At 52.8% G+C, this 23,450-nt stretch overlaps 10 protein-coding genes across 10 annotated transcripts; 4 read left to right on the top strand and 6 right to left on the bottom strand.

The window, feature by feature from the left end:
* Window positions 1-13: 13 nt before the first annotated feature.
* SNOG_06999 (hypothetical protein) lies at window positions 14-5,363 on the top strand (the record flags this gene model as incomplete). Its single annotated transcript, XM_001797304.1, has 4 exons — window positions 14-298; window positions 351-1,968; window positions 2,066-3,907; window positions 4,383-5,363. 4 exons carry the CDS (start codon window positions 14-16, stop codon window positions 5,306-5,308), a joined length of 4,671 nt encoding a protein of 1,556 aa, XP_001797356.1. The 3' UTR covers window positions 5,309-5,363.
* Window positions 5,364-7,399: 2,036 nt separating this feature from the next.
* On the top strand, window positions 7,400-8,549 carry SNOG_06997 (hypothetical protein). Its single transcript, XM_001797303.1, has 3 exons — window positions 7,400-7,532; window positions 7,585-7,724; window positions 8,106-8,549. Exon 3 carries the CDS (start codon window positions 8,151-8,153, stop codon window positions 8,475-8,477), a length of 327 nt encoding a protein of 108 aa, XP_001797355.1. The 5' UTR covers window positions 7,400-7,532; window positions 7,585-7,724; window positions 8,106-8,150; the 3' UTR covers window positions 8,478-8,549.
* An 80-nt stretch (window positions 8,550-8,629) lies between these two features.
* SNOG_06996 (hypothetical protein) lies at window positions 8,630-10,375 on the bottom strand (the record flags this gene model as incomplete). Its single annotated transcript, XM_001797302.1, has 4 exons — window positions 8,630-8,818; window positions 9,141-9,428; window positions 9,486-9,834; window positions 10,275-10,375. The coding sequence occupies 4 exons, from the start codon at window positions 10,373-10,375 to the stop codon at window positions 8,630-8,632; spliced, it is 927 nt and encodes a 308-aa protein (XP_001797354.1).
* A 1,435-nt stretch (window positions 10,376-11,810) lies between these two features.
* On the bottom strand, window positions 11,811-12,515 carry SNOG_06995 (hypothetical protein; the record flags this gene model as incomplete). Its single annotated transcript, XM_001797301.1, has 1 exon — window positions 11,811-12,515. One exon carries the CDS (start codon window positions 12,513-12,515, stop codon window positions 11,811-11,813), a length of 705 nt encoding a protein of 234 aa, XP_001797353.1.
* Window positions 12,516-13,025: 510 nt separating this feature from the next.
* SNOG_06994 (hypothetical protein) lies at window positions 13,026-13,870 on the bottom strand (the record flags this gene model as incomplete). The annotated part of the gene is made up of 3 exons (XM_001797300.1): window positions 13,026-13,243; window positions 13,505-13,569; window positions 13,803-13,870. 3 exons carry the CDS (start codon window positions 13,868-13,870, stop codon window positions 13,026-13,028), a joined length of 351 nt encoding a protein of 116 aa, XP_001797352.1.
* A 1-nt stretch (window position 13,871) lies between these two features.
* On the top strand, window positions 13,872-14,993 carry SNOG_06993 (hypothetical protein; the record flags this gene model as incomplete). Its single annotated transcript, XM_001797299.1, has 1 exon — window positions 13,872-14,993. One exon carries the CDS (start codon window positions 13,872-13,874, stop codon window positions 14,991-14,993), a length of 1,122 nt encoding a protein of 373 aa, XP_001797351.1.
* A 228-nt stretch (window positions 14,994-15,221) lies between these two features.
* Window positions 15,222-15,644, bottom strand: SNOG_06992 (hypothetical protein; the record flags this gene model as incomplete). The annotated part of the gene is made up of 2 exons (XM_001797298.1): window positions 15,222-15,454; window positions 15,569-15,644. The coding sequence occupies 2 exons, from the start codon at window positions 15,642-15,644 to the stop codon at window positions 15,222-15,224; spliced, it is 309 nt and encodes a 102-aa protein (XP_001797350.1).
* Window positions 15,645-15,740: 96 nt separating this feature from the next.
* Window positions 15,741-18,272, bottom strand: SNOG_06991 (hypothetical protein; the record flags this gene model as incomplete). Its single annotated transcript, XM_001797297.1, has 1 exon — window positions 15,741-18,272. The coding sequence occupies one exon, from the start codon at window positions 18,270-18,272 to the stop codon at window positions 15,741-15,743; it is 2,532 nt and encodes an 843-aa protein (XP_001797349.1).
* A 2,285-nt stretch (window positions 18,273-20,557) lies between these two features.
* On the top strand, window positions 20,558-21,477 carry SNOG_06990 (hypothetical protein; the record flags this gene model as incomplete). Its single annotated transcript, XM_001797296.1, has 2 exons — window positions 20,558-20,640; window positions 20,715-21,477. 2 exons carry the CDS (start codon window positions 20,558-20,560, stop codon window positions 21,172-21,174), a joined length of 543 nt encoding a protein of 180 aa, XP_001797348.1. The 3' UTR covers window positions 21,175-21,477.
* Window positions 21,478-22,508: 1,031 nt separating this feature from the next.
* SNOG_06989 (hypothetical protein) lies at window positions 22,509-23,221 on the bottom strand (the record flags this gene model as incomplete). The annotated part of the gene is made up of 3 exons (XM_001797295.1): window positions 22,509-22,877; window positions 22,941-23,072; window positions 23,210-23,221. 3 exons carry the CDS (start codon window positions 23,219-23,221, stop codon window positions 22,509-22,511), a joined length of 513 nt encoding a protein of 170 aa, XP_001797347.1.
* Window positions 23,222-23,450: the final 229 nt, after the last annotated feature.

Here is a 23,450-nt window from a genome sequence, read left to right as displayed (position 1 = left end):
AAGTCTCACTGCAATGGAGGCTTATCCGCCCGAATATGTACAACACAACCTGCCCTTCATAGTCCTCTCTGGCCTGGGCGCCGGTGCAGAGCTCGATGCTCCCCCGCCAGTCCACAAGGTGCTGCCTGGCCGAGCTGTCACCACCATCACCTCGGACATCCCGCCAGTCACGAGTAAATATGCAGAACCGCTGCTCGAGGACTTTCTCAGCGCAGATGGCACCAAGACGCCCTGGAATGGGCGGGCCACCAGTCGCAAGGACTTTGCGCACAATTTCAGGATTCGAGCTGTCGGGAGGGTAGGTGGGTAAACGTAGTGCGGATGCATCCAGGCATGCTGATATCTTGCAGACCTATCAGCTGCCCCCCAAGAAGGCTGATGCTCCTTCCACGTCCGAGACCACACCACCAGGCAGCCCCACCATCGCCGCAGCTACCTCGTGGATCCTACACTCTCCCATATCGCCGCTCTCGCCCGGGGCTACCATCTTCCCAGATGGCGTCTTGGCCCCCTCGTGGGTAGCAAAGCACCAAGACTACGTGCCTTCCGTCTTCATATCATTCTTCGACTTCACCACAGACCCCATCACCAACAGCTTGCATGACAATCAGCTGAAAACGGACATCAACAAGATCAAGAACCAGATACAAAAGTCCGACTATCGCACGCGCTACGTGGTTGTGCTACTGAGCGACAAAACGATACTCGAGGCACCGGACATTGAGGAGCGGCTGGCCAACATCCGGCGCACCACTGGCCTCGACCCCAAGAGCTCGCTGTTCTTCCTCCCTCCAAACACGTCGCAAGTCGAACTTCGCGCATTCGTCACCTCCGTGCTCTCCACACTGCAGCCAATTTGCGTCGAGTACTACCGCGACCTTACAAAACATGCGAGACGAAAGAAGAGCCGGGGCACCATACCGCCACCGACAGCGCCACCCACTCGAGGAACCTCACAGACACTGTCCTACCCAGGTTGGGGCGTCCGCTACGATGTCAAGCTGGGCGTGTTTGCAGAGTTCCGCCAGGAGATGGACGCAGCGCAACGGCACTACAACTTTGCGCTTGAGGCACTGTTTGGCGCAGAAGGAATCTTCGAAACTACGGCAAGCTGGTCACCCAGATGGGACGAAATACGGCTACTGGCGGACATCGTTGCACTGCGACACATTCGCTGTCAGCTGTGGAACAACTATCCTACTTCAGCTGCACAAACATGGCTGAGATACAAGTTCAGGCTAAGAGATGTTTTGGACCGACGTGGCAAGGGTACATCGAACTACGGTTGGCAGGCGTGGGAGGCGAGATGGGCTCAAGTCATGGGTCAGGTTATCCAGCGAGTCGAGTTACCAGCTTTCCGCATCCTTCAGCCGGGTTCAGATCCTCTGAATAGCACGATAACTGCCGTCTACTCGCTACCAGAAAAGCAGTTCCCTATTGGCGAGAGATTGCCGCCGTGGGACTGCCTCCATCATGCTGGGTACTGGTACAAGCTATCGGCGGATCACGCAAAGAGGCGCTACATCCTAGCCAGAGAAATGCCTGAAGAAGATCGGACTCCCCCAGGAATGTCGCCGGCTACTAGAGTCTCAAATCGAAACCAGGTGTACGACCAATACCTTGTTCCGGAGCCCCACCAAGAATTTCCCGTATCTGGTGTAGGCGGTGGATTTGAGCACTGGGCTGACATATCGGCAAAGCTGCGTGCCGCTGCAACTGAGTTCCAGGCGCGAGGACAGCACCGGAAGGTGGATCAATTGCAACTTGAAGTTGCCAGGACACTGCTCCACGTCAAACGTTTCGATGATGCATTCAAGGTGCTTCAGCCGCTCTGGCAAACAATGGCCTGGAGAAAAGAGGGCTGGTGGCCCCTCGCTTCAGAAGTGTTGTGGGCCTTGCACGAATGTGCTCTTCGTGTCCAAGACCGAGAGGCTTATTTGGCTACCGAATGGGAGCTTTACAGCCAAGGTCAGTAGCTTTCCTTCCATGTGTGATTATGACCCCTAACGAAAAGCAGTTGTCCCTGGAAAGACGAGATACAAACACGACTTGATGAACTGTCTAGATGCTTTCTCGCAGGACGACACATTCAGCGACAAGGTGACAGTTCAGCTCGATGCCAAGGATAGCATTTCGTGCTGTAAGTATGTCTCCAAGAAAAGGAACGGCTTTGCTAACCAAGTAGTATCTACATCTTTCGCGTTTTCTGGCATCGAGGGCAATGTTGGTGAGCCACTTCGTTCACAGATTGTGATCAGGTCGCTTGCGCGGTCAGGCTCCGCGCCCGTCACCTTATCATCGCTGGTGTATCAATTTGAAGGTGGTTTGAACGAAGTGCATTTGTCGCACGACACTGGCAAGGACGATCCTGGAACCGATGCCTCTAGATCGGACGAAGTTGTACTTGAAGAGAGTGTCGTCCAAGGTCAGAAGCCAAGCTGGACTGGCACCACCGACTTGACCATTCATCCCGGACAAACCAAGGTGTACAACTTCCAGCTCGTCTTCCGTGAAGCTGGAGATGTCGACATATCCAACTGTATTTTCCGAATAGCTACAGATAAATTTGAGCTTACCTGCTCGAATGTTGGTCTGAGCAGCGAACAACCAGCACCTGCTTGGTGGACTCAAACCAACTCGGGCGTCAAACCACGCAAACTCAAGGGAGGGTCGACAACAGCGATCAAGATCCTGCCCAAGCCACCAAAGATGGAGATAAGGCTACCCGATGTGCGTAACCAATACTACACTGACGAACCTGTCACTGTAGCCATCGAGATACATAATCTGGAAGAGGAAGACACGGAAGCTGTGCTTGAAGTTCGACTCCTGGGTCGCTCCAAAGACTCACTTGGATACTTATGGCTTGATCGGCCGGCCGCGTCTCCGATGAAGGAAGTCCCTCCTGCACTTGACGGCTCTGCAGAAGTGGACCTGCCGGGTCATGTGGTCGGAAAGCTCGCCCAAGGTGAGCGAATAACAGAAAGGATACGCTTCACCGCACCACCAGACCCTGCAGACTATGCTCTAGAAGTAAAGGTGCTGTACCATGTGCTGAGCGATCGCGACATACCCATATCGAAGATCATGATCGCCGACCTCGTGTTCAACGCGCCTTTCGAAGCCAGCTATGACTTGAATGCTCGCGTGCATCCGGAGCCATGGCCCAGCTACTTTGCACTCCAGGAAGCTGAAAGTAATATCAACCCGGAGTCAACAGATGCGTTCGGTATTGCACAGAAATGGGGCTTGCGAGCAAAGGTCGCATCGTTTGCTGACGAAGAGCTGGTCGTCAAGGACCTGAATGTACAAGTGCATGGCGTTCACGGAGGTGCAACATGTGACGTGACGAAAGAGTTTGAGGTCGAGAAGATGACTGTAGAGCCCCAAGTCATACACGAGTGGGCTTTCAGTCTCGATGTCAGGAAGAACAATCTCGAAGAACGCCGCTCTACCGCCCTTGACACGACACTCGATATCACCTGGCAGCGCACATCTACTCCCGATGCTCCAACCGTCACTTCCTCGCTTCCTATCCCACGCATCCAGATACCCTCCAGCGAACCTCGAGTTCTTGCCTCTGCGGCAGTCTCCGGTGCTGTGAATTCACTGGTGCACCTTGACTATACTCTCGAGAACCCTACGATGCACTTCCTTACATTTGAGCTTAGCATGGAGGCGAGTGAAGAATTTGGCTTCAGCGGCGCAAAGTTACGATCTTTGCATCTGCTGCCGATGAGTAGACAGACGGTGCGCTTTAGCGTGTATCCCTTGGTAACGGGCGTGTGGATCTCGCCGAACCTCAAAGTGACGGATCGCTACTTCAACAAGACCCTGAAGGTGCAAGCAACGGAAGGATTGCGTGCGGACAAGAAGGGTATCAGCGTTTGGATACCTGGAAATGCTGGCGAGAAACCACAAGCTCCAGCTGGCTAGAGAATCGCTCCTGCAACGTGCATGCCACAAACGCAGAATTGCTCAATATATTTAGTAGATTCAACTTAAAAGGATTGCATGCTTCAATAGTGAAAAAGACCTATGTCGTGTAATACTATTGGTCCGGTCTGTTGTGAGTTGGAATATCGGCACACCGACCCGCCGCTGGCCGGCCGGCGGTCCTCGTGTGGGTTTGAAGAACGTCATCCATATTTTGAGCAACACAGGTCACGCAAACAACCCGGGCCTATGCCACTCCGCCGGCCCATGAAATAACCACCCAAAAGCCTATGCAATATGCGAAGCATGCTACTGTATCATACCATATAAAAATTGAACGTCGGAAGGAACGGAAATGACTGATGGCGGCAAGAATCGCGCATCGTCTTCTTGTAAGTAGCTGCAGGCAGGGAAGCTAGTTCAGAAGCACACAGTAACACATACAGTCCACTTCTTCGCTGGCTTGAGCTCAGGCGTCCTCTCTGCTGTTCTTCTCCAACCCGCCGACCTTCTCAAGACCAGAGTCCAACAATCGCGCTCGAATACGCTGCTTGGTACTATTCGATCGATCGCAAATGGACCGAACCCCATAAAGCAGTTCTGGAGGGGCACATTGCCCAGCACCCTACGTACAGGATGTGGCTCTGCCATATACTTCTCCGGCCTGAACGCGTTGCGACACCGTGCTAGCTTAATTGCAGCAAAGCGAGGCGATGTGGCAATCGGAGGCGGGGAGCACTCGAGCTCCCTCCCAAAGCTGAGCAATACAGCCAATCTCGCAACGGGTGCCTTTGCGCGAACATGGGCAGGCTTCATCATGATGCCTATCACCGTGCTGAAGGTGCGGTATGAGAGCAGTCTGTACAACTACAGCTCGCTCTTCAGCGCAACACGAGACATCTTCCGCACCGAAGGGGCCCGTGGCTTCTTCGCGGGCTTCGGCGCAACAGCAGTCCGCGACGCACCATATGCCGGTCTCTACGTTCTTTTCTATGAATTATCGAAGCGACGGTTATCAGCTCTGGCTACCAAGATTGAAGAGACGTCGGGCGCCAGCACCAAACTATCCACCAGCACGTCGGCTGGCATAAACTTTGTATCTGGGGTAGCTGCGGCAGGACTGGGAACTACGATCACCAACCCCTTCGACGCGATCAAGACGAGATTACAGTTGATGCCGGACCGCTACGGCAACATGGTTCAGGCTGCGAAGAAAATGCTAGCAGAAGAGGGCACGAGGAGTCTATTTGATGGACTGGGTATCAGAATTGCGAGGAAGGCGGTTAGCAGCGCATTGGCATGGACAGTCTACGAGGAGCTGATTAGACGGGCGGAGAGGGAGTGGAGGGAGGCTGTTGAAGACAAGATATAAATCTCTACTCTAACCAAAACAGGTGGTGCATACTATTGTAAATATATTCCAAGTCAAACTACCGTGGTTGCGATAGTCTGTCATGCAAAGCAACTTGAAAAGGCCCGACGCCGGCGAAACTGATGCCTGTCAGGCATCACTCACCCCACCGATGGTTCGTGAACAAACTTGTCACAGCCAGCAAGCGAACAAGCCTATCCTTACAGCCTCGAGCGAGTAGTAGTAGCACACAGCCAATCACGTGCTGTCTCACCCAGTACACCGACATGGGTGCTCAGGCTTCGTCATCATATCCCGTCATGAGTTGGCATGATGCAGCTGCAGCTGCAGAACTTGTTTGGCGGCTCTTGTGACCGACGAATTCGTCGAGCAAAAGGGAGTTCATGCACACCCATGAGGTTGCAGCAGCTGTGCGCTTGGATGGTCGCAAATAGCAGTCGACTGCAGTAGGGTGCACCCGGTGAGTGCCGGCAACCGGGAGGCAGTGGCTCACGCGCGGTGAGAGTTTGTGAGCCCGGTCAGTAGAGACCAGTGTGAGGCGGGCGCAGCAAATCAGCAGACCTCATGGCACCCTGGTCGTGGCTCCCAGTTCGCAGGTTGGGCGTAGGACGTGGGCGCAAGAGTCCAAGTTGGTGTCGTGTAACCCGAACTATGACGTAGCGGACGAGGAAGATGCCTTCTACCCACTCCCGCCGCATCAACGTGAAGGTAAATCTCCACGCCACTGCCTTGGGTCCCAAGACTATTGAGAGCTATCCGCCCTTTCCCTGACTTGACGACCAAAATCCATTATAATACGACCGCCGCCGACTGCCCGCAGGAACTTGACACTCACGCTTCCCCTGCCCACCTTGTCAGTTCCTTTGCCTGCCCGTTGTATTTCTCGTTGCGACAGCCCACCAAGCACTTGCGCTAGCAGCCAAGTCACTCCAGTCTGAGAGCAAGAGAGAATCCGGTATGCCTGCCATGGTGTGAAATGTCTCCCACATGTACCCCGCTCACACTGTCTTTTTCCTAGCAGATCCAGCCTGATTGAGCCGCACCCACACCCGAGGACCCTGAGAGAGCCAGAGAGACAGCGAAAGCACTACCCCACTGCGGGCATCGAGCACCATGTCAGAGTACAGCTATGATATGCCGCGCCGCTCGCACCGCACCCGCGAGCCCGAGTACGTGACCGAGACGACGTACATTGAGCGCGGCGGCCGTGGAGCTGCTCCAGCTCCAGTGCGGGACCTCGTCTACCGCCCCGCACGTGAGGACAGCATCGAAGACATCCCCCGCGACTTCCCACCCCCAGGCTCCGAGTACAGGCAGACCAAGTACCGCGAGGAGTATGCGCCCCGCCGCACCCGCTCGGTGAACCGCGACGACTACGACCGCTACGAACGCCATGACCGCCGTCGCGACTACTACGACGACGACCGCTCCGACTACACTGCGCGCCCCAAGCCGTCCCGCCGCAAGTCCATTGTCGACCAAGTCAAGGACTTTGGCGAGGCAGCCGGTCTTGGAGGCGTCATCGGCGCAGTCACCGGCGGCCGCAACCGCTCGCGCTCACGTGCTCGCCGCGACCGTGACTACGACCGTGGCTATGATAGTGACAGAGCTGGTTATGACGATCGCCGGTCCCAGTACACCTCGCGGTCGCGCAGCCGCAGCCGCGGAGGCCGCAAGGGCGAGAAGTGGGAGCAGGCCGCCAAAGCTGCTCTCGTCGCCGGTGCTGTCGAAGCCTTCCGTAGCCGCAAAGTTGCCGGTCCGTGGACTGGCGAGAAGGGCCAGCGCATCGCAACTGCTGCCCTCGGTGCCGCTGGTATCGACGGTCTGATCGATAGGAACCCCGAAAAGCACGAGAAGCGCCATGTCATCGAGTCGGCGCTGGGTGGTATCGCTGCCAGTCGTCTTGCCAACGGATCTCGCTCCCAGTCTCGTGGGCCCCGTGGCCGTGACGATTCCAGGTCTCCCTCTCGCGCGCGCTCCCGCTCCAGGTCCATCTTTGGTCGCTCCCGTTCTCGAGGCCGCTCGCAATCTGGCGAAGGCGATGGAAACGGTCTAGCCAAGGTCGCCGGAACCGGTGCAGTCATCGCAGCAGGAAAGGCTCTCTACGACCGTGTGCGCTCCAAGTCTCGCTCCAGGAAGGAACGCTCTCGCTCTCGCTCCTCCAGCCGGGACAGCTATGTGCCCTCTCGACGTGGAAACCGCCGCTCCTACAGCCGAGGCCGTGGTATGGACGACTACTCCGAAGTTCCTGACAACAGGTCTAACCCAGATCGCAGACTAGCGGCCCCAGGCGGTGCGGCCGCCGGTGCCTTAACAGCACCGAACCGTGGAGGAGAGAGTCGTGATCGAAAGCGGGATTCTAGTTCGGATTCCGAATCTTCGACCGACATGGAGGAAAGGCGCAAGAAACTTAGAGGTAAGGAACTCCTTACTGCCGGTCTTGCAACGGTGGCGACGATCCACGCCGCCCACGGTGTCTACTCGTCCATGGTGGCCTCTGAAAAGCGCCGCAAACTCGTCGGCGAGGGCGAAATGTCGCCCGAAGAAGCTCGCAAGCGCAAATCAAAGAACATGCTGCAGGACGCCGCGGCCGTGGGCATTGCAGCCCTCGGTATCAAGAGCGCCTACAGCGAATGGAAAGAAATGAACGAGCAGCGCCACAGCGTCAAGGAACTCGAGGCTCGTCGCCGCAAGCGCAGAAAGGCCCGTGAACGTCGTGAAAAGGACGCCAGAATGAATGCCCTCGGCGGCATGAATGGTCAAAACGGTTATGCTAACCCGTACGCGTACCCTGTAGCTGCCAACCAACCTTACCCTACCTCCTACGCGGACGCGAATCCTTATGGTGCTGTACCGCCGCCTCCGATGGGCGCGCCGCGGTATTAGCCTGCGACAAAACCCCCTTTTTCTGGGGGGGGCAAAAAATTTACTTTCTTTCTGGGTTCTGAGGGAGGGTGTGGACACACTTTGTTTCTGCGGAGGAGCGGAGGGGTCAGATGTATGGTTGTATACCTCTCTTGGTTATGCTTTCAATTTCCCATCTTTCGGTGCTAGAGAAATGCGAGTATGGTTTTCTTCTCTCTCCTTTTCTTTTCCCATGACGATGGCATTTTATCTTTTGGAGGATGGAGAAAGTGGCATATTTGGTAATGCGGAAGGGGGGGGTTAGCGAGGCTTCTGGCTCGCCAATGACGGATAACGATTTACGAACGATAGAGAAATGAATGATTACGGTCCTTTTTTTTTAAGAATCTGTGCGTTCTAGGTTCTCTCTCTCTCTCTCTCTCTCTCTCTCTTTGTGATGGCTAATAACCACAACCATCAACTCCGCAACTTGACTACCACCCACCTAACCATCACTTCCCCGCCATTCCCCCAGGTCTCCGCCACTATGTAGTTTACTACGCCGACCATGAACAAGACGCAGATGAATACGGCCCACGGATATGGTGGGTTGGCGAAGGACATGCTGAAGAAGGCCGTGGTGAAGAGGAGGGGGAACGCGACGTACTGCGGTAGATGTGGTGAGTATTGCATTTGGAAAGAGGGGGGGATTTAGGTGGGAGATGGACATGGTGGTGTGGAGTTACTCACGACCGTCATTTTGGTGAGGGTTTTGAGATCGTTTCCCTGTTTTACAGCGGTGTCGGTTTGGGAGAGGGAGGATACGGTGTGGAGCTGCGAGGGGTGTGTTAGTTTAATCGAGGTGACGAGTATCCGCAGATGCTTCGTCGTCGAAGAAAAGTAATCTCTCGTGCGCTGTTCGGATGTAAAAGCCCGGCTGCGCGTGCCCATGTGCCCAGCTGATGGAGTAGCCTAGAAAGTCACTTACGCTCTCCAGTTTCGACCTGAACAACTCCCTTTTGGTGATGAGTAGCTTGCGTAGTCTGTCGAGTTCTGTCATGTTGCGGTTAATCCGCGTCAACATGTCCGGCCACTTTAGCTTCTCGGGCGCATGTCTGGTAAAAAGCACAATCTCGTGGCGGGAGAACGATTCCCATGCATCGATGATGCCGCTGATACAGTCCACAAACGTGTGGATGGTTTCGATGACGTTGCTGAGCGTTTGTGTATGTTTTCTCTGGTCGTCGTCTTGGAAGACGATGCGTACTTCGATTGCCTAGTTTGAGTGAGTAAATGTAGCAAGTTTTTATGGGTGGCGTGTTCTGGGTCATACATAATCTTCCATGCGTTTGTTAAAGGTCTCTACCAAAGCCCGGTACTCTGTAGCTACTTGCTCTGTCCTTCGATCAATTTTCATTAGGAAGTATTCGCGTGGGTCAAAGACGGGCTCTTTCATTAGCTTGCGCCCACCGAGCGGTGGGTCGAAACCGTTGCCTGGGATGGTGAGCAAGGGGTTCTCGAGGTAGGTCCCGAGGTTTTGTTCTGAGCCAAAGTACGTGTCTACAAGGAAGAGCTCGGTCCAGAATGTCTCGTCGGGTCCCCAGCATAAGGATGATGTTTGCGCTTCGTGATAGTACAGGTCCTCATCGTTGCCGGTCTGGGAGCGAAGCGGCAGGGGTGCACTTTGACGCAGGCTTTTACCGGAGACTATGCGTGGGTCAGTGGTAGTCTCAATAGGGCCCAGGCGTATTGCGTGGTACGATATGTGGAATTCTGTGAAGAAACCCCAAGACTGGATTGATTAGAATTTGGGTTCGTAAATCGGCTGATGAATCCTTACCGTCCGCACACTGAAAGTATGCTGTCTGCCTAGATACCTGTGCAGAAAGTCCCGCAGAGGAACCGCCGAGCGTCTTGCACAGGTAGCAGCGAGTAGCAGCGCACCATGCGGAGTCAAGTTTGGTATGAACCTGTACTTATCAGACACGAAGAGCCCTGACCACGGCCTTTGTTACACTGACATTATTCTCCTGTCAACACTGCCTTGTGCAGTCTTTCGCTATGCCATTCATTTTGAGTCAGAACTGACATGGGGCCAACCGTTTGGGATCATCTGACTTACCTCGCCTTCCAGATGCGTGCACAGATCTCGTATGGCCATTTTCTTGGAGACGATGTAGCAATCAGAGCAATGTTTGTCGTACTTTCTTGAGCAGCCTTCATGGTTGTTCCGATCATCAAGAAGCGCTATATCGCTGACAGGTGTACTCTTTAGGTCATCGATATAATTGTTTTGAGGCGCCGAAGTTGGAGCAACTGGTGATCGTGCGATAGTAGCTTTCATGAAGTCTTTCAGTATTTGTTGTTGATGAGGAATGGCATCGTCCAAACGATGGCTACCGTGAGTAAGGAATAACTCAACTACTTCTTGACTTGTCACTGTTGGCAGAGGTGGTTGAGTTGCAGTTGGCGATGTTGGAGTCGGCGACGGATGCACGAAGTGGCCCAGCCGAAACTGTGCCTTGCTGTCTGCGACATGTTTGCTCTCATCCCGATGCATGAATGTTTCCCAAGGATTGAAAAGCCGACTGGGCTCGTACCGCGAGCCATATAGATCGAGAGACATCGCTGCTAGCAAATGAAAGGACAACGCATCCGCTTGGGTAGACGCTGTGTCATTGTCAACGTAGTGAAGCAGCTGCGTACTCTCAGTTTCTCGCCCGCCCGCCCGCACGAGGCTGAGCGATACAGACCACCATCATGAAGGATGCAGCAGATACGAGGGCTTACGGATAGGTCATTGGCTCGCTTACTCGCGGAGTTGGGCTGAAAGGCAGCCTCCAACTTCGACCGTCATGGGGCGCCTGTGAGAGTAACGACAACATCATGCACCCCGAACTGTGCTTGCAAGACGATTTCCATCTAGAGCTTGCGGATATCGTATTGGATCATCTGGCACACTATGGTTCACAGTCCCGCCGCTGAGCCGCGATGTTCACCAAAAACAACACAGGTGGGTACAAGAAGATTCTCTCTTACAGTTGAACTTCGCGATATTTGGTGCTGACTTTACATACACACCTAAGCTCTGCGATAATGAGCAACCATATACGTCTAGAGCATTCGGCTTCACATGTCCCGAGAACTCTGACAATAATCAAATGCACCACGGGAAACCCGTTAGAGGCACTAAGCAATGCGGTCCAACGAACATAGTCTGGTATTGCGTAAGTCATTGACGTTCGTTATCGGCTTGCCAGGTAGTCTGACTGATGCAGAGCGAATGCGGTGATGGCCCTTACGGAATCTGGCAGAACGTCTGTGATGCATGTAATCATAAGAGGTGTGGTTCTTGTCAGTGTGAGGAGACGTCCTAGTTGCGGAGCGCAAGAAAGCGGAAATTGTGAGACGGATAATTCAACATGAGAGCTAAATACTAGAAGGTGATAATCCTACATACCGCACGGAGTCCGACTTAACATGCTACCAAACAACAGCATAACATGTGCTGTCGGTATACGTTGTGGCCTTGACCCGTGTATTACTCGAGGTTATATTGCCACATTGATGTTGAAATGCGCTGTCAAATAGCACTTACATTCACAGTTTAGAGATGCAAACTCCATTGTATATTGCGATATACAGCCTGGAGTGACGGCTACTCCTTCTTCTCCTCTGCTGGCTTCTCTTTCTCTTCCATGTCCATCCTCCGTCCCTCCATAGTAAAGTACAGGCTCTTGCTTGCGCCCTCCAGCGCACTTGTGAGGCTGCCGCCGACTCCCTGCAACATATGTACAAGCTGTGCTCGCAGCCCATCGATACCCCCATCAATCCCACCAACCCACTTCGTGCCCTCGACATCAAACACCTTGCCCTCCACCCTCGCGCCCAACAGCATCAACTTCTGCAGTCCCTGCTGTACCGACGGCTCGTAGTAATCCGGATTCGCCCTGCGCGTGGGTGCGGGGAAATCGCCCTTGGACGGCGCGAGGATAGACAGCACGGCTTTGAGGTACTGCGGCGCGACGGAGGGGAACGCGACGACAGCAAGCGGGCCGGAGAGCAGGGGTTCGAGCTCGAGCTTGAGTTTGCGGTTGTTTGCGATTTCGTGGGCGCGTCTTGAGAGGCCGTGTGTGAAGCGCTCATCCTCAGCATGATTCGACGTGTGGGGTATTTGCGCGCTGGTCGGCGTGTTTGGGTCTGTGGGGTGCTGCGCATGATCCAGTGTGTCTTCCCCCGGGTTGAAGAATTCGACGACGCGGAGGGCGCTGGCGAAGATGTTGGTCTGGATGATTTGCAGCTTGACTTCTTCCGAGAGCGTGTCTTGTCCGTTCTTCAGTCTTTCGGCGTCGACTTTGCGCATGGCGACTTGCAGTTCGCGCCGTATGCTCATTAGCTCGACGGCTTTGACATTGTTGTGCTGGAAGATTAGGATCAGTGGCGAGGATCTTAGCAAAGACTGGTATTGTCGGTGTAATTGCGTCTTGCGGACCTCCGGCGGCTTGTGGGAGGGTGGTTGTGTAGGCGGATACCGCAGGACTGGTGGTACTGAGCGCGAGATTTGGTGAATCGGCGGCGCGGGTGTGGTAGCTGAGGCTGTTGCTACTGATGCATAGCTTGCGGCTGGTATCGAGAACCGGGTGGTGGAGTTTAAGCAGCGTATGCAGAGGGCGCGCGGCCGTATTCGTATCCGTGGAGGCATACTGGAGATTCAGTTAGCATCTGCGTGAATACAATACACGTCTCGTGGTCAGCAGACGTACCTGATGTGTGGTTGCTGGGCAATTGGTCGACGTCTCAGTCGTCCAGAAATCTTTCGTAGATCGCGAAGTTGATGGGTGGTCCGTGCTCGACATCATCAAGACGGTAGTTCTCAGTAGTCGCAAACACCAACCGCTACAATTGATCGAGTCTCAGTTTCATACTTCCTATCCATTCGTTGTTTCTTCTCCGTCTGAACTTCGCTCTCTCTGTCAGTGGAGCTGCCGTTCTGAGCGTCAATGACGACGCATATATTGAGACTTGCACTTCCACCAAGGAACTTGGGCTCAAGAAGACCAATCAAAACCTTGAGCAATGTCAGATCTTTAGCTGTAATTTTTCAATTTCGAATCATGATTCCACTGCTGAAGTATACCAGACAGACTCTAGGAATAGGTTATCTAAATTCTGGGCTCCGACAGGTGGTATAACGCCTCAAGATAAAGAGCATGGTAACTATAGTCAAAACAGAGCACATCACAGTCAATAACAGGATACCAGATGAATCTCAAGCTCTTCTCGTACGGAGTGGCTTCCTCCGCCAGGTATTCCGTCTCACGACCCTTCACTTGCAAATTACTCATCACGTACCCAGGCCCACTCGGGGGTCTTCCACCTCCTTCCCCTCGGTCTCAGAGTACAGAACAAACTCGAGGCTTTGATAGATAAGCACATGCAATCTATCGGTGCATCCAAGACATCACTCTCTTCAATCACCACAGAAGCCTTATGGCGACAGTCAGGTCGCTACAGCTCTAATTCAGAACTTCTTCGCATCGGGGATCGCAGAGAATCTGGCTTCCTTCTTTCGCCTACTCACGAGGAAGAAATCACATCTCTCGTGGCTAGTATGGTACACTCGTACAAGGACCTACCCCTAAGACTTTACCAGATCGGACGCAAATATCGCGACGAGCGGCGACCAAGAGGAGGATTGTTAAGAGCCAAGGAGTTCATGATGAAGGACCTCTACACATTCGACTCTAATCCCTCCGCCGCGCTGGAAACATACGAAGCAGTCCGCTCAGCATATACCGCCATCTTTGACGCACTAAAACTGCCATACCTCGTCGCTGATGCCGATTCAGGCAACATGGGCGGCAAACTCTCTCACGAATACCATTTCGTCTCACCCAAAGGCGAAGACAACGTCTGGTCCTGCAACACCTGCACCTACATCGCCAACGAAGAACTCGTCACAAAGCGAGTCCTCGAAGATGACTCCACCACCGACGAAGCATACCCCCTCGTCTTTACCGGCATAAGTACCGACCGCACCACCGCAATCAACATCTACGTACCCGATCACTCCCCCACCCCCGCCTCTCCCGACCCAACCTGGGACTCCATAGCACACTCCGTCAACCTCCACGCCGTCAAGCGCGCCCTTCCGCCCGGCATCGACCTCGACACCGGCATCGAAGCCAGCACCCTGCAATCACTCTTATCATCGACAACGCAATCCATCACCATCGTCGACGCCCAACTCGACATTGACGACGACACCGCGGTTCAAGCATCCGACCTCACGCCCACGCTCCCCGGCCACGCGTGTCCGAAATGCGAGACGGGAAAACTCGACGTCGCAAAAGCTATCGAGGTAGCACACACTTTCCACCTCGGGACGCGCTACTCGGATCCCCTGGGCGCCATTGTCTCCATGCCCGACGGCAAGACGCGCGAAGCCGTGCAAATGGGGTGTCACGGGATCGGCGTGTCGCGGCTGATTGGCGCCATTGCGTCGCTCTTGTCTGACTCCAAGGGCTTGAATTGGCCGCGCGTGATGGCACCGTATGAGGCTGCTATATTGGTTGCGCCGCAGATTGAAGAGGGGGGCGCGGAGAGGGTGTATGATGCGCTGGACGGAGTGGATGCGGTGCTGGATGATAGAGAGGGGAAGAGTTTGGGGTGGAAGTTAAGGGATGCGGATTTGATTGGGTATCCGGTTGTTGTTGTGATGGGGAGGAGTTGGAAGGAGAAGGGGGTGGTGGAAGTACAGTGTAGGCGATTAGATGTCAAGAAAGACGTCGGGCTAGATGAGCTGAAGAGCGAGGTTTCGGGCTTGTTGGAGCAGTTGTAAAGATAGTAGGATTGTATTTGTAGTGTACATGTATGCTATGCCAATTCTTTTCAAAACAGATTCTTCCCGTAACGCCGCTGGAATGAGTATATGTCAGATCCCACAATTTTCATGACTGGTCTACATATTGTTGTACACGCCTGCAACGCCGGAAATGCTTGTGATCCCCGCTAATATACACCCCGTGCTGTAACTTCCCACACAAAAAGTCAGGCCAACAGCATTGACCTACGCTCTCATGACTGGCGTGCCGCCGTACCTGGCCAAATCTTTTGAAGCGACGGGCACATGAGGAGGCGTTGGCAGCGGATTCCTCATCGCCTGTAGCTCCTTTCGTCGGATATTTCTGGGAGCCTTGCTGTTGTGCTTCTCGTCTTCAAATGTCATGTCTTTAGAATCCTTGTCTTTGGACATGTTTCCTACGATGTTCAAGCTTGGCGCCACTCTCAGGATCTTGATCCCTATATCTTAATTTGCCGACTGTGTTCTAGGCAAGCGAATTGCATCCATTGTTTTGAACCGTGTGCGTCTATTCCGGGTCGATGGGACCGTAGTGGAAGGTGCAGCGGTCGCACCCGGCGAATCGACTGCCTTGTCGTCGGCCGCGTGTAGTACCTCGGATATCTCATCCGAAACATCCTTGGGCTCCATGTTGGTCCGAGGTATCGTAGCTTCTCGCGCGTTTTGCTCTTGCTGTACTTCTGGTGTGTCGACACGCTTGAGTGGCCCGTGTTCGTTACCCGAGCATCATTTTGACCCCAAAAATGCCTGGAACCGATGTAGTATGCCTGTGGTGCTTGTGAGAGATTTCTCTGCCTCGTTCAATATCTTGGGCACCTCGAAGCTCTGTGCGGTGACTCCTTGATCTTCTCCTTCAGATGTTCGTTCTCGCAACTCGCTGGTCGGACTTTCCGGCTGACCCTTCACTCCCACTGATCGTCCCGTGCTAGTGTTGGAGGCTGCTTTCTGCACAGCTGATGGATTATAATACATTCGATTTTCTTCGCCGAATAGCTCAATCTCTTCTTGATTTTTCGCTCTCCACAACTGGATTTTTGCGGTCTGGGGATCTTTCTCTCCTCGCTCTAGGGAGTTCCTTACGAATATGCTCCACGCCGTAGACCCAAATCTCAATCCATTCTCCATGGCTGTGATTATGACCGCTTCGAACAATGTGCGCATGCTGCTTCTATTATCGGCCGACTTACACTTTTTGACAACCGGGAGTACTTGTGCCTTTTCTTTTGATGAGGCTGCCGTTCGAATCCGCAGTCGGATCAAGTGCGTCTGCCTGGCTACAACAACCATTCCTTTGGCCAATCGCATATTAAAAATGTTGGCTAGCGAGAGAAGCTCTTTTATTGTCCTTGGGTTCGACTTGATCGCCTTATGAGTGCGCTCAATGCGTCTGGGTCGAAGACCATCCCCTGCCGTCTCATGAAAGTCTCTGTACAAGAGACCACCAAAGAAACGATCCATGTCAGATTCAAGAAAGGGCCTTTCCGATGCGAACTCAACCAACGGTTTTGTGTTTGCTTCAGAATCTAGAGATGCCCATGCATCGATGTGTGACGCAACTGTGGTCTGTTCCAGTTTCTCCACGCTCGGCTCGGTAGCAGTAGATCTGAGGGGGGAGAATCTCGTCGAAGGACGCTTGTGCGGCATAGAATTAACGGTGTAGACTTCTTTAGCTTCGTCTTCCTTAGCCATAGTATGTTGGGATTCTTGCACCATATTGACGTGATTTCTGTGCTTCTCTGCGCCGAACTCGACCTTGCCATTGTCGTGATCGAAAGAGGATTTGGAGGAGCTCACTTTCGGTTCTGAGAACTCACGCACGCTCCTCTCCACTGCTTCAGTGTTCACTCTCTTTGGTTCAGCTTCCCTAAGTCCTTTCTCCGGAGATTCGCTTGCATCTTTTCTTAAGTCTGCTATTTGACTTGGTGCCACTCCATTCTGAAGCTCACTGCGAACATTTAGAGGCTTGCGATTCTGCCCTTGTTCCGGTAAGTGAGCGTGCCTCTGCAAAGCTTGCCGTTTGTGCCTTGATTCTTCAGGACCATTCGGCTCCATAATCTGCGTCAGACGTCGAAAGCCCGGATGCTTTTCCCTTACCCCGAAGTTCATACTCTTTTCTTTCGCTTCCTCCAATCCATATTTATGCGATTCACTTGAATCTTTTTCAGACTCTACGAGGTAGCTCAATTTTTCCGCTCGTTCGATCCCAGAAAAGACAGTCATAGGATCGGGCCTGGTTCCTTGTTTTACTAGCCGAGCATACTTCTGCAATGCCCTCAGTGCCATTGCTGACTTCTCGCGATTGGATCCTTGATTTATCCATCTTTCTAATCTTTTTATGTTTCGTCGGTGTGGGTGCGTGAGTATGACATTTTTCACGTCCATTTCCGCCCATGTCATTGGCCCGTTCTGCTCATCCCTTGCAGTTGTGCCTTGCTCGCAAGATGACGTCTCGGAATTTTGATTGATAGGTTCTTTAAGAATATCGGATTCTTTTATTTCTTCCCGTGATTTCAGATAGAAGTGATCGTCAATTTTCTGCCTGCCTATGACGTCTTTGACGACCTTCATGTTGTAACCAGAATCCACGTAGACAGCACCCATAATTGCTTCAAATGTCTCCGCAATATTGTCCCTCGTCACACCTTTCCCGTCTCCAGTCAAAATGCTTAGATGTAGACCAAGCTTGTGGCCAGTAACGGCGAGTGCAGCCCGAGACACCGTCTGCGAGCTCATGAGCGCGTATCCTCCGTTTGGGTGGTCTGTCTGAAACCAAATCTCGCAAAGGGCCAAGCTAAGCACACGATCTCCTAGCAGCGCAAGCCGGTTGTTCATTCCAGTCTCGTATACTGCCCCGTCGTAATAGAGCGAATGTACATTCCCGGTGACTTTGAGTGCTTCTATACCGGTCATACGGTTCTGGAAAGTATACCCTAGCCGCACTTCGAGAGCTCCAAGTGTTGCTGCCGCATCGAGCAGATCATGATGGTACTTTGGAGGTGGGGTTTTCAATCGTAACCGGGCGTTGTACAAAGCAAGCAGTGTCAGGTCTCTTCGCTGGAAAAGCTCTGGTATCTGAGCTCTGTGGCCATAATGATGACATGGGCGATTTTGCAGCCATGCAACCAGACGCTCTGAGCGTGTCCTCACGACGTCCTTGATACGCCAGCGGGAGGCTCCCGGCCGAGCGGATGTTTTACCAATCGAACTGTACTGAAATCGTCTCCAAACCTGATGAAGCCACGACTTATCATGTGCCATAATACAAGTTCTTTTTGTATGAATAGAAATGCACGTGACGTTGAAGTCTTGAGAAATGTCAGCCCGGGGATGGATGATACATTTGGCGCGGACCCTGATTGGATGACGCGCTGAATCCGAAGCACAAACCTTCATGCGCAACGTCGATGGGTCTTGCGCGCAAAAACTTAGAATGACTCTCGCGCTTTACTCCGGTTCATGGTGGGCGTCTTTGAAAATGTATTTTCAATGATTAAGTAACTGAAGGGTGTTGTGGCGTTCCAAGGTTGCGATGCTGTGGAAGACTTTCGATTGAGAACGCGTGCACGGACACCAGCAATGTCATGATCTCATGCCACGCGCTACTACATTTCTTTCCTCAAGTCTCACATTCTAGGTACGCCAAGCAATGAACATGCTCTCCATCAAATTACTATAGTCTTTCTTGATCTCAATATGGATGTCGAGTATCTCTGTCCCATCTGCTGATTAGCGGGTCCTCCCATTGTGCTCGACAAGCGCGAGTACCTACCAAACCCCCGTGTTAAAGTCGAACAAACAGGATAACCAATCATTCAGTCACCAGTGTACAGCCTTTCCAATATTTCAAAGAGATGGGCCCATCTGGAAGTTCTTAAAGCAGTATCGTTGCCGCTGCCCGATATCGATATTGTGTTTGGTTTCACAGCTATGACAATGATGTATGTTCGTACGGTATTACTGACGAACGTGCGCTCATACCGATTTCGGCTCTTGGAATCGCGACTTTTGCTTGGTTGTAAGATCCTAAAAGCTGCTCGGGCTCTCCGCCTGCACTAAGCAACCAGCGCTCATCTTCACCTTACTACACACCGCAAGCATTATCCCGGGTCTTCCAGCAGTCGATGCGGACCAAAAAGGTGCGGTTCGCGTGCAGCGCTGGCAGGTACGGATAGTATTGCAAGAGTACATGCTCTTCTTATACACTTTGCACTTGTCTTTGAATGTCGAAGCTTGATGACTGCGGAGAACCGGATTGCCGGACATAGGAAGGGCCCGCGAAGGTATCAGACTTGGCAGGTATTTAAAGCGACAAGTACGACTCCCCATAGACAGATGCCTACAAATGCTTAGCATTTCCATAGACTGCAATAACGATGCAACATCATTCGAGACCCACAAAACAGCCTTATACGACGAGCGTACAACTAACGGATCGTAGTGAATCCTAGCTATCTACAGTACCTGCCGAAAAACTTCTCTCCAGCCCTGAGGCATGGCGAGCGCCATACGACGTATGTATGAATGGCACATGAGATAAGCACAATATCGACATGATTACAATTGATGCTTATGAGGCTCCATAAACAGTGTAAGCGAGAGCTCAAGACATTCAAGCGGTAAATGAATTGCAGAAAACAGAAGGTGCCAGCAGCTGGGCGGCAGAGCCGAAAGCCGGACGGTAATTGCGATGCGCATCGTCACTTCTCAGTCACGATGGGCAACATTATCGATATTTGGCACTGGTGCGTGCGGCGTTTCCAAGTTGTCTCGAAAAAATCCACCATATCCAAGTTTGTGTTTGCTTGTTCGTTACATATGTCTCCCGCCTGTTTGACCAAGGCTTCAGCAAACATAATACGAGGCTGAGATGCGGAGCAGCCTCGCACAGTGCTGCTCAGGGATACGCTGTCCGAGCGCCAGCTCTATCGAGGGTCCGTGCGATGTTTAAAAAGTGGAAATTAACCCCTGTATTGCGCGGGACAGCGGTCGCTGATTGGCCTGCTAAAAAGGCTTGTCTGAGGCCACATGAGATGAAAGCATGGCCCGCACGCGACCACAAGGCGCCTCCACGATTCACAATCTTCGCTGTTCGTGTTGCTGTCAGCGTCCAAAGAACACGTCAGGTACCGGAAAATATCACGATGGAAGACTACAGTGCTACAGAGTGACACCGCATCTCATAGGTGCATCAAACACCAGCATTTACCGCGTGACCGTCGAATCAATTCGCCTATTGATGCTCAATTTCCTGGTCCAGCCTTGTCGCAATTTTAAATCTCCAGGCGCCGCGATGCTGTTGGCTAGGCACGCCCCAGTGCCATCGTGAACTCCAAGGTGTCGCGAAGCGGCGAGGCCGCCTCCCGTTTCATATACAGCCGGGGATCCCTCTTCACATCCTTTCCTCAATCTCTACAGACTTTCGCTCTTTTACTGTCATACTCCACTGAACGCGTGCAGTTCACCTCCACTCTTTTTCACATCGGTCCTAATCTCCACGGTTGCGCATATCACTCATTTCGGTACATCACCTTCAAACATTCAACATGCGATTCAGCTGTGTTGGTGCGCTTCTTGCGCTCGCGGTCGGCGCCGTGGCTCAGAGCCCAGTCCCGTATACCTCAGTCCCGTATGTTATGCGCCTCATGTCGCACAAGCGACAAAGCAAAGTCGACTTGATCAACACTGACAATGACATGACAGTGCCGACGTCCAGAACTCCGTTCTCATGGTCCTTGCGACCGCGTTGCCCAAGGAGTCTGTTAGCTATGCGCTCGCATCCTCATCCGAGTTCGCTGCGCAGATGGCTTCTTCTCTGGCCGCTGGCAACCCACCTGCGTGGTACCAGGCGCTTCCTTCAGATGTGAAGAGCCTTCTGCCAGCTCTGTACCCTGTCGTCCACAGCGCAACTCCTACTCCCACTCCCTCTACCTCATCCTCTCTCGCCATGTCCACGCCCGCCAGCTCTGTCCCTTCCGTCAGTGCCTACCCGACTGGAGGAAACTCCACCAGCGCATCAGGCGTCCACATGCCCACTCTCTCTTCAACCGCCTCAGCCTCTGGTCCAGCTCAGGCCACAGCCAACGCCGCATCGTACCCCGGTGCCGCTCTAGGCGCTGGCGTCGGTGCCGCGCTGGGCTTCATCGGCATGCTCGCTCTGTAGAGGTCGAACCCCACAGAACTTCACATTCTGCTTCTACAAACCATATTTTTAACGGGACGAGACATTCTTAGCGGGCGGCGCTTCCGGTTCTACACGTTCTTTCACGACGCGACGTTGACATTCTTTGGAGAGAGAGTTTTTGATCTGCAGTATACCTTTGTCTTTTGGAGGAAGCACCAGTGGGTACGATCGTAGTGTCTATTGCGACGCAATGGTTTGGCGGCTTGATGTTTGGATTGCTACGCGATGGTCCATGTGCAGGTAGTTAAGTAATATATAATAATCAAATATTGTTGTACAATCAAGTCGAGCAATGAATGTCTCAGGTGACAGGAGGAAGTGGTCAAGAGGACGAGCGAGCGAGCGAAGCCATCTATATACGTCGTCAGTTGGGTCGTGCGAAGACACGAGCTGATGACGCGTAAGTGCATGCTCATCAACATCTAACGCAGGTACCCGGTCCCGCTCTCCCCGTCGACCCCACTCTAACGACGCAAGCCGCCTTCAAGATCCTTATCTCATCTCCCTTCACATTAAGATCTGACGAATGCTTACTCGAGGCCCGAATGCAAGATTGCAATCCTCAATCGCGGCTCGCTATCGACGTTCATGGTGGCCAGACACATCCCGCTGTCGTTCGAGGCGAAAGTTGAAGTCACTCTTTCGATGTTGGGCCACTCTCGTGCTCTGCCCCGCGAAGTCAGTTTTCATTAGTAGAGCATGTGAAGAGTCTGGACTTTTTGGTGGGAAGAAGCGTTTGGGATGTAATATGTATACTGGAGCAGGCCGAAGATAATGTTAGAAAGAAGGTTTCGCTAGTGTACAACAAAGATGACCAAACATGCTATATCGGTCTTATCTTTGGCGAGCGACTGGCAACTCATTTCGTAAGTATGCCGTGCTCATGGCGGTCCAAGGAGCCTTGTTGTAGCTGGTGTTGCCACACCCACAGTCAGCATCCCTTCCCGCCTCAATCTATGTTTTGATAGTGTACTCTCGACTCCCGTTATTAAGAGCGAAAGCTTGCCCCACTTCTCATGCCCAGGTCTCCAGTGAGGATCGTCATGAGCTGATTATAGCGTGCTAATCCCAAGATAGTCGAGTAAATGGCCATAATGTGAAGGTTTCTTTTTCACTGCTCGCTCGCTCGCTCTACCCATCTCTATCCGTGCAAGGCTTTCGGCAGCACAGATGATCGCAGATTCTTGCATGTCGCTTGCTGAAACCTTCTTCTCTGTCTCGAAGTACCCCGGGGAGATCCCATCGTTACCCCCCAATGGCCGCAGCACAACGCCTTTAGCTTCAAGATTCTTCCAGAGTGTTTCAGCCTTGAGCTATTGAAGATCTGGTAGTCCGATGTTGTCGTAGCAAAGACACTCCTCACTGTCCCCGATGAACGGATACGTGACACCTCTACAGTCCTTGGCGTCGCCGATCAGGCCCAGGTTCCGCTTAAGATTTGTGTTCCCTATTTCTTCAAATAAGTCCCCACAGGTAATGCCTGTAGGGTTTTCGATCACCAACTTGGCTTCACCGGAGGCTTTTGTAGAATCATAGCGGATGTGTTGGACGGTCAGGATCAGACGGTGCATAGGAGGCGAAGTGATGCACATGTGATGCCACGATGTCGATCGCTCTTCGCACAAGTTGTGTAGTGGCCGTAGCAGGCGGTAACTCAGCGAGAAGGCATCATCTAGATAGTGCTTTTCAACTCAGTGTGGCAGAAGTAGCGGGTGTAGCTCGAGCTGGGATTTATAAAGAGATACCATAGGTGTCGCAGAGGGCCTGCGACCGTCTGGTTTGTAATCAAGAATCACGCTTGCGTGTGCCCACGGCGTGTAATACTCGTCTCCAACGGTGACACGATCTCCGGAAGGCGTGCGTTGGGGGAGAAACAGCTTTGTACGTCTAGCGTTGGTGTCGTGAATGAGGGAACGCCCTTCTTTATTAACGCGAGTGAGGCGGAGGAGAGTGGTGAAGTCGATGTTGTCGGCGGAGAGGATCACGAGAACGATCTCTGGGCTAGGTGAGACACGTGAGACGACATGATTTGATGAAGCTTGGTGTTGCTCAAGTGCGCAGGTAGGTGCGACTGATCCGTGATATTGAATAAGCTGTTGTGGTAGTTGAATTGGTGAGGAGTGGGTAGGAGGAGATATAGAGCGCTAGCAGCTTAGTGGTGTTTCCCCAATCAGGTGAGGGGCAATGGATTGGAGGCGAATGAAGCTCCCTTGGCCATTCGTCACTTATTAGACAGACACGATGATAACAGAATC

Source organism: Parastagonospora nodorum, assembly GCF_000146915.1.
Source record: "Parastagonospora nodorum SN15 chromosome Unknown scaffold_10, whole genome shotgun sequence".
Classification (NCBI taxonomy): domain Eukaryota; kingdom Fungi; phylum Ascomycota; class Dothideomycetes; order Pleosporales; family Phaeosphaeriaceae; genus Parastagonospora; species Parastagonospora nodorum.
This window is presented reverse-complemented; position numbering and strand designations above follow the sequence as displayed.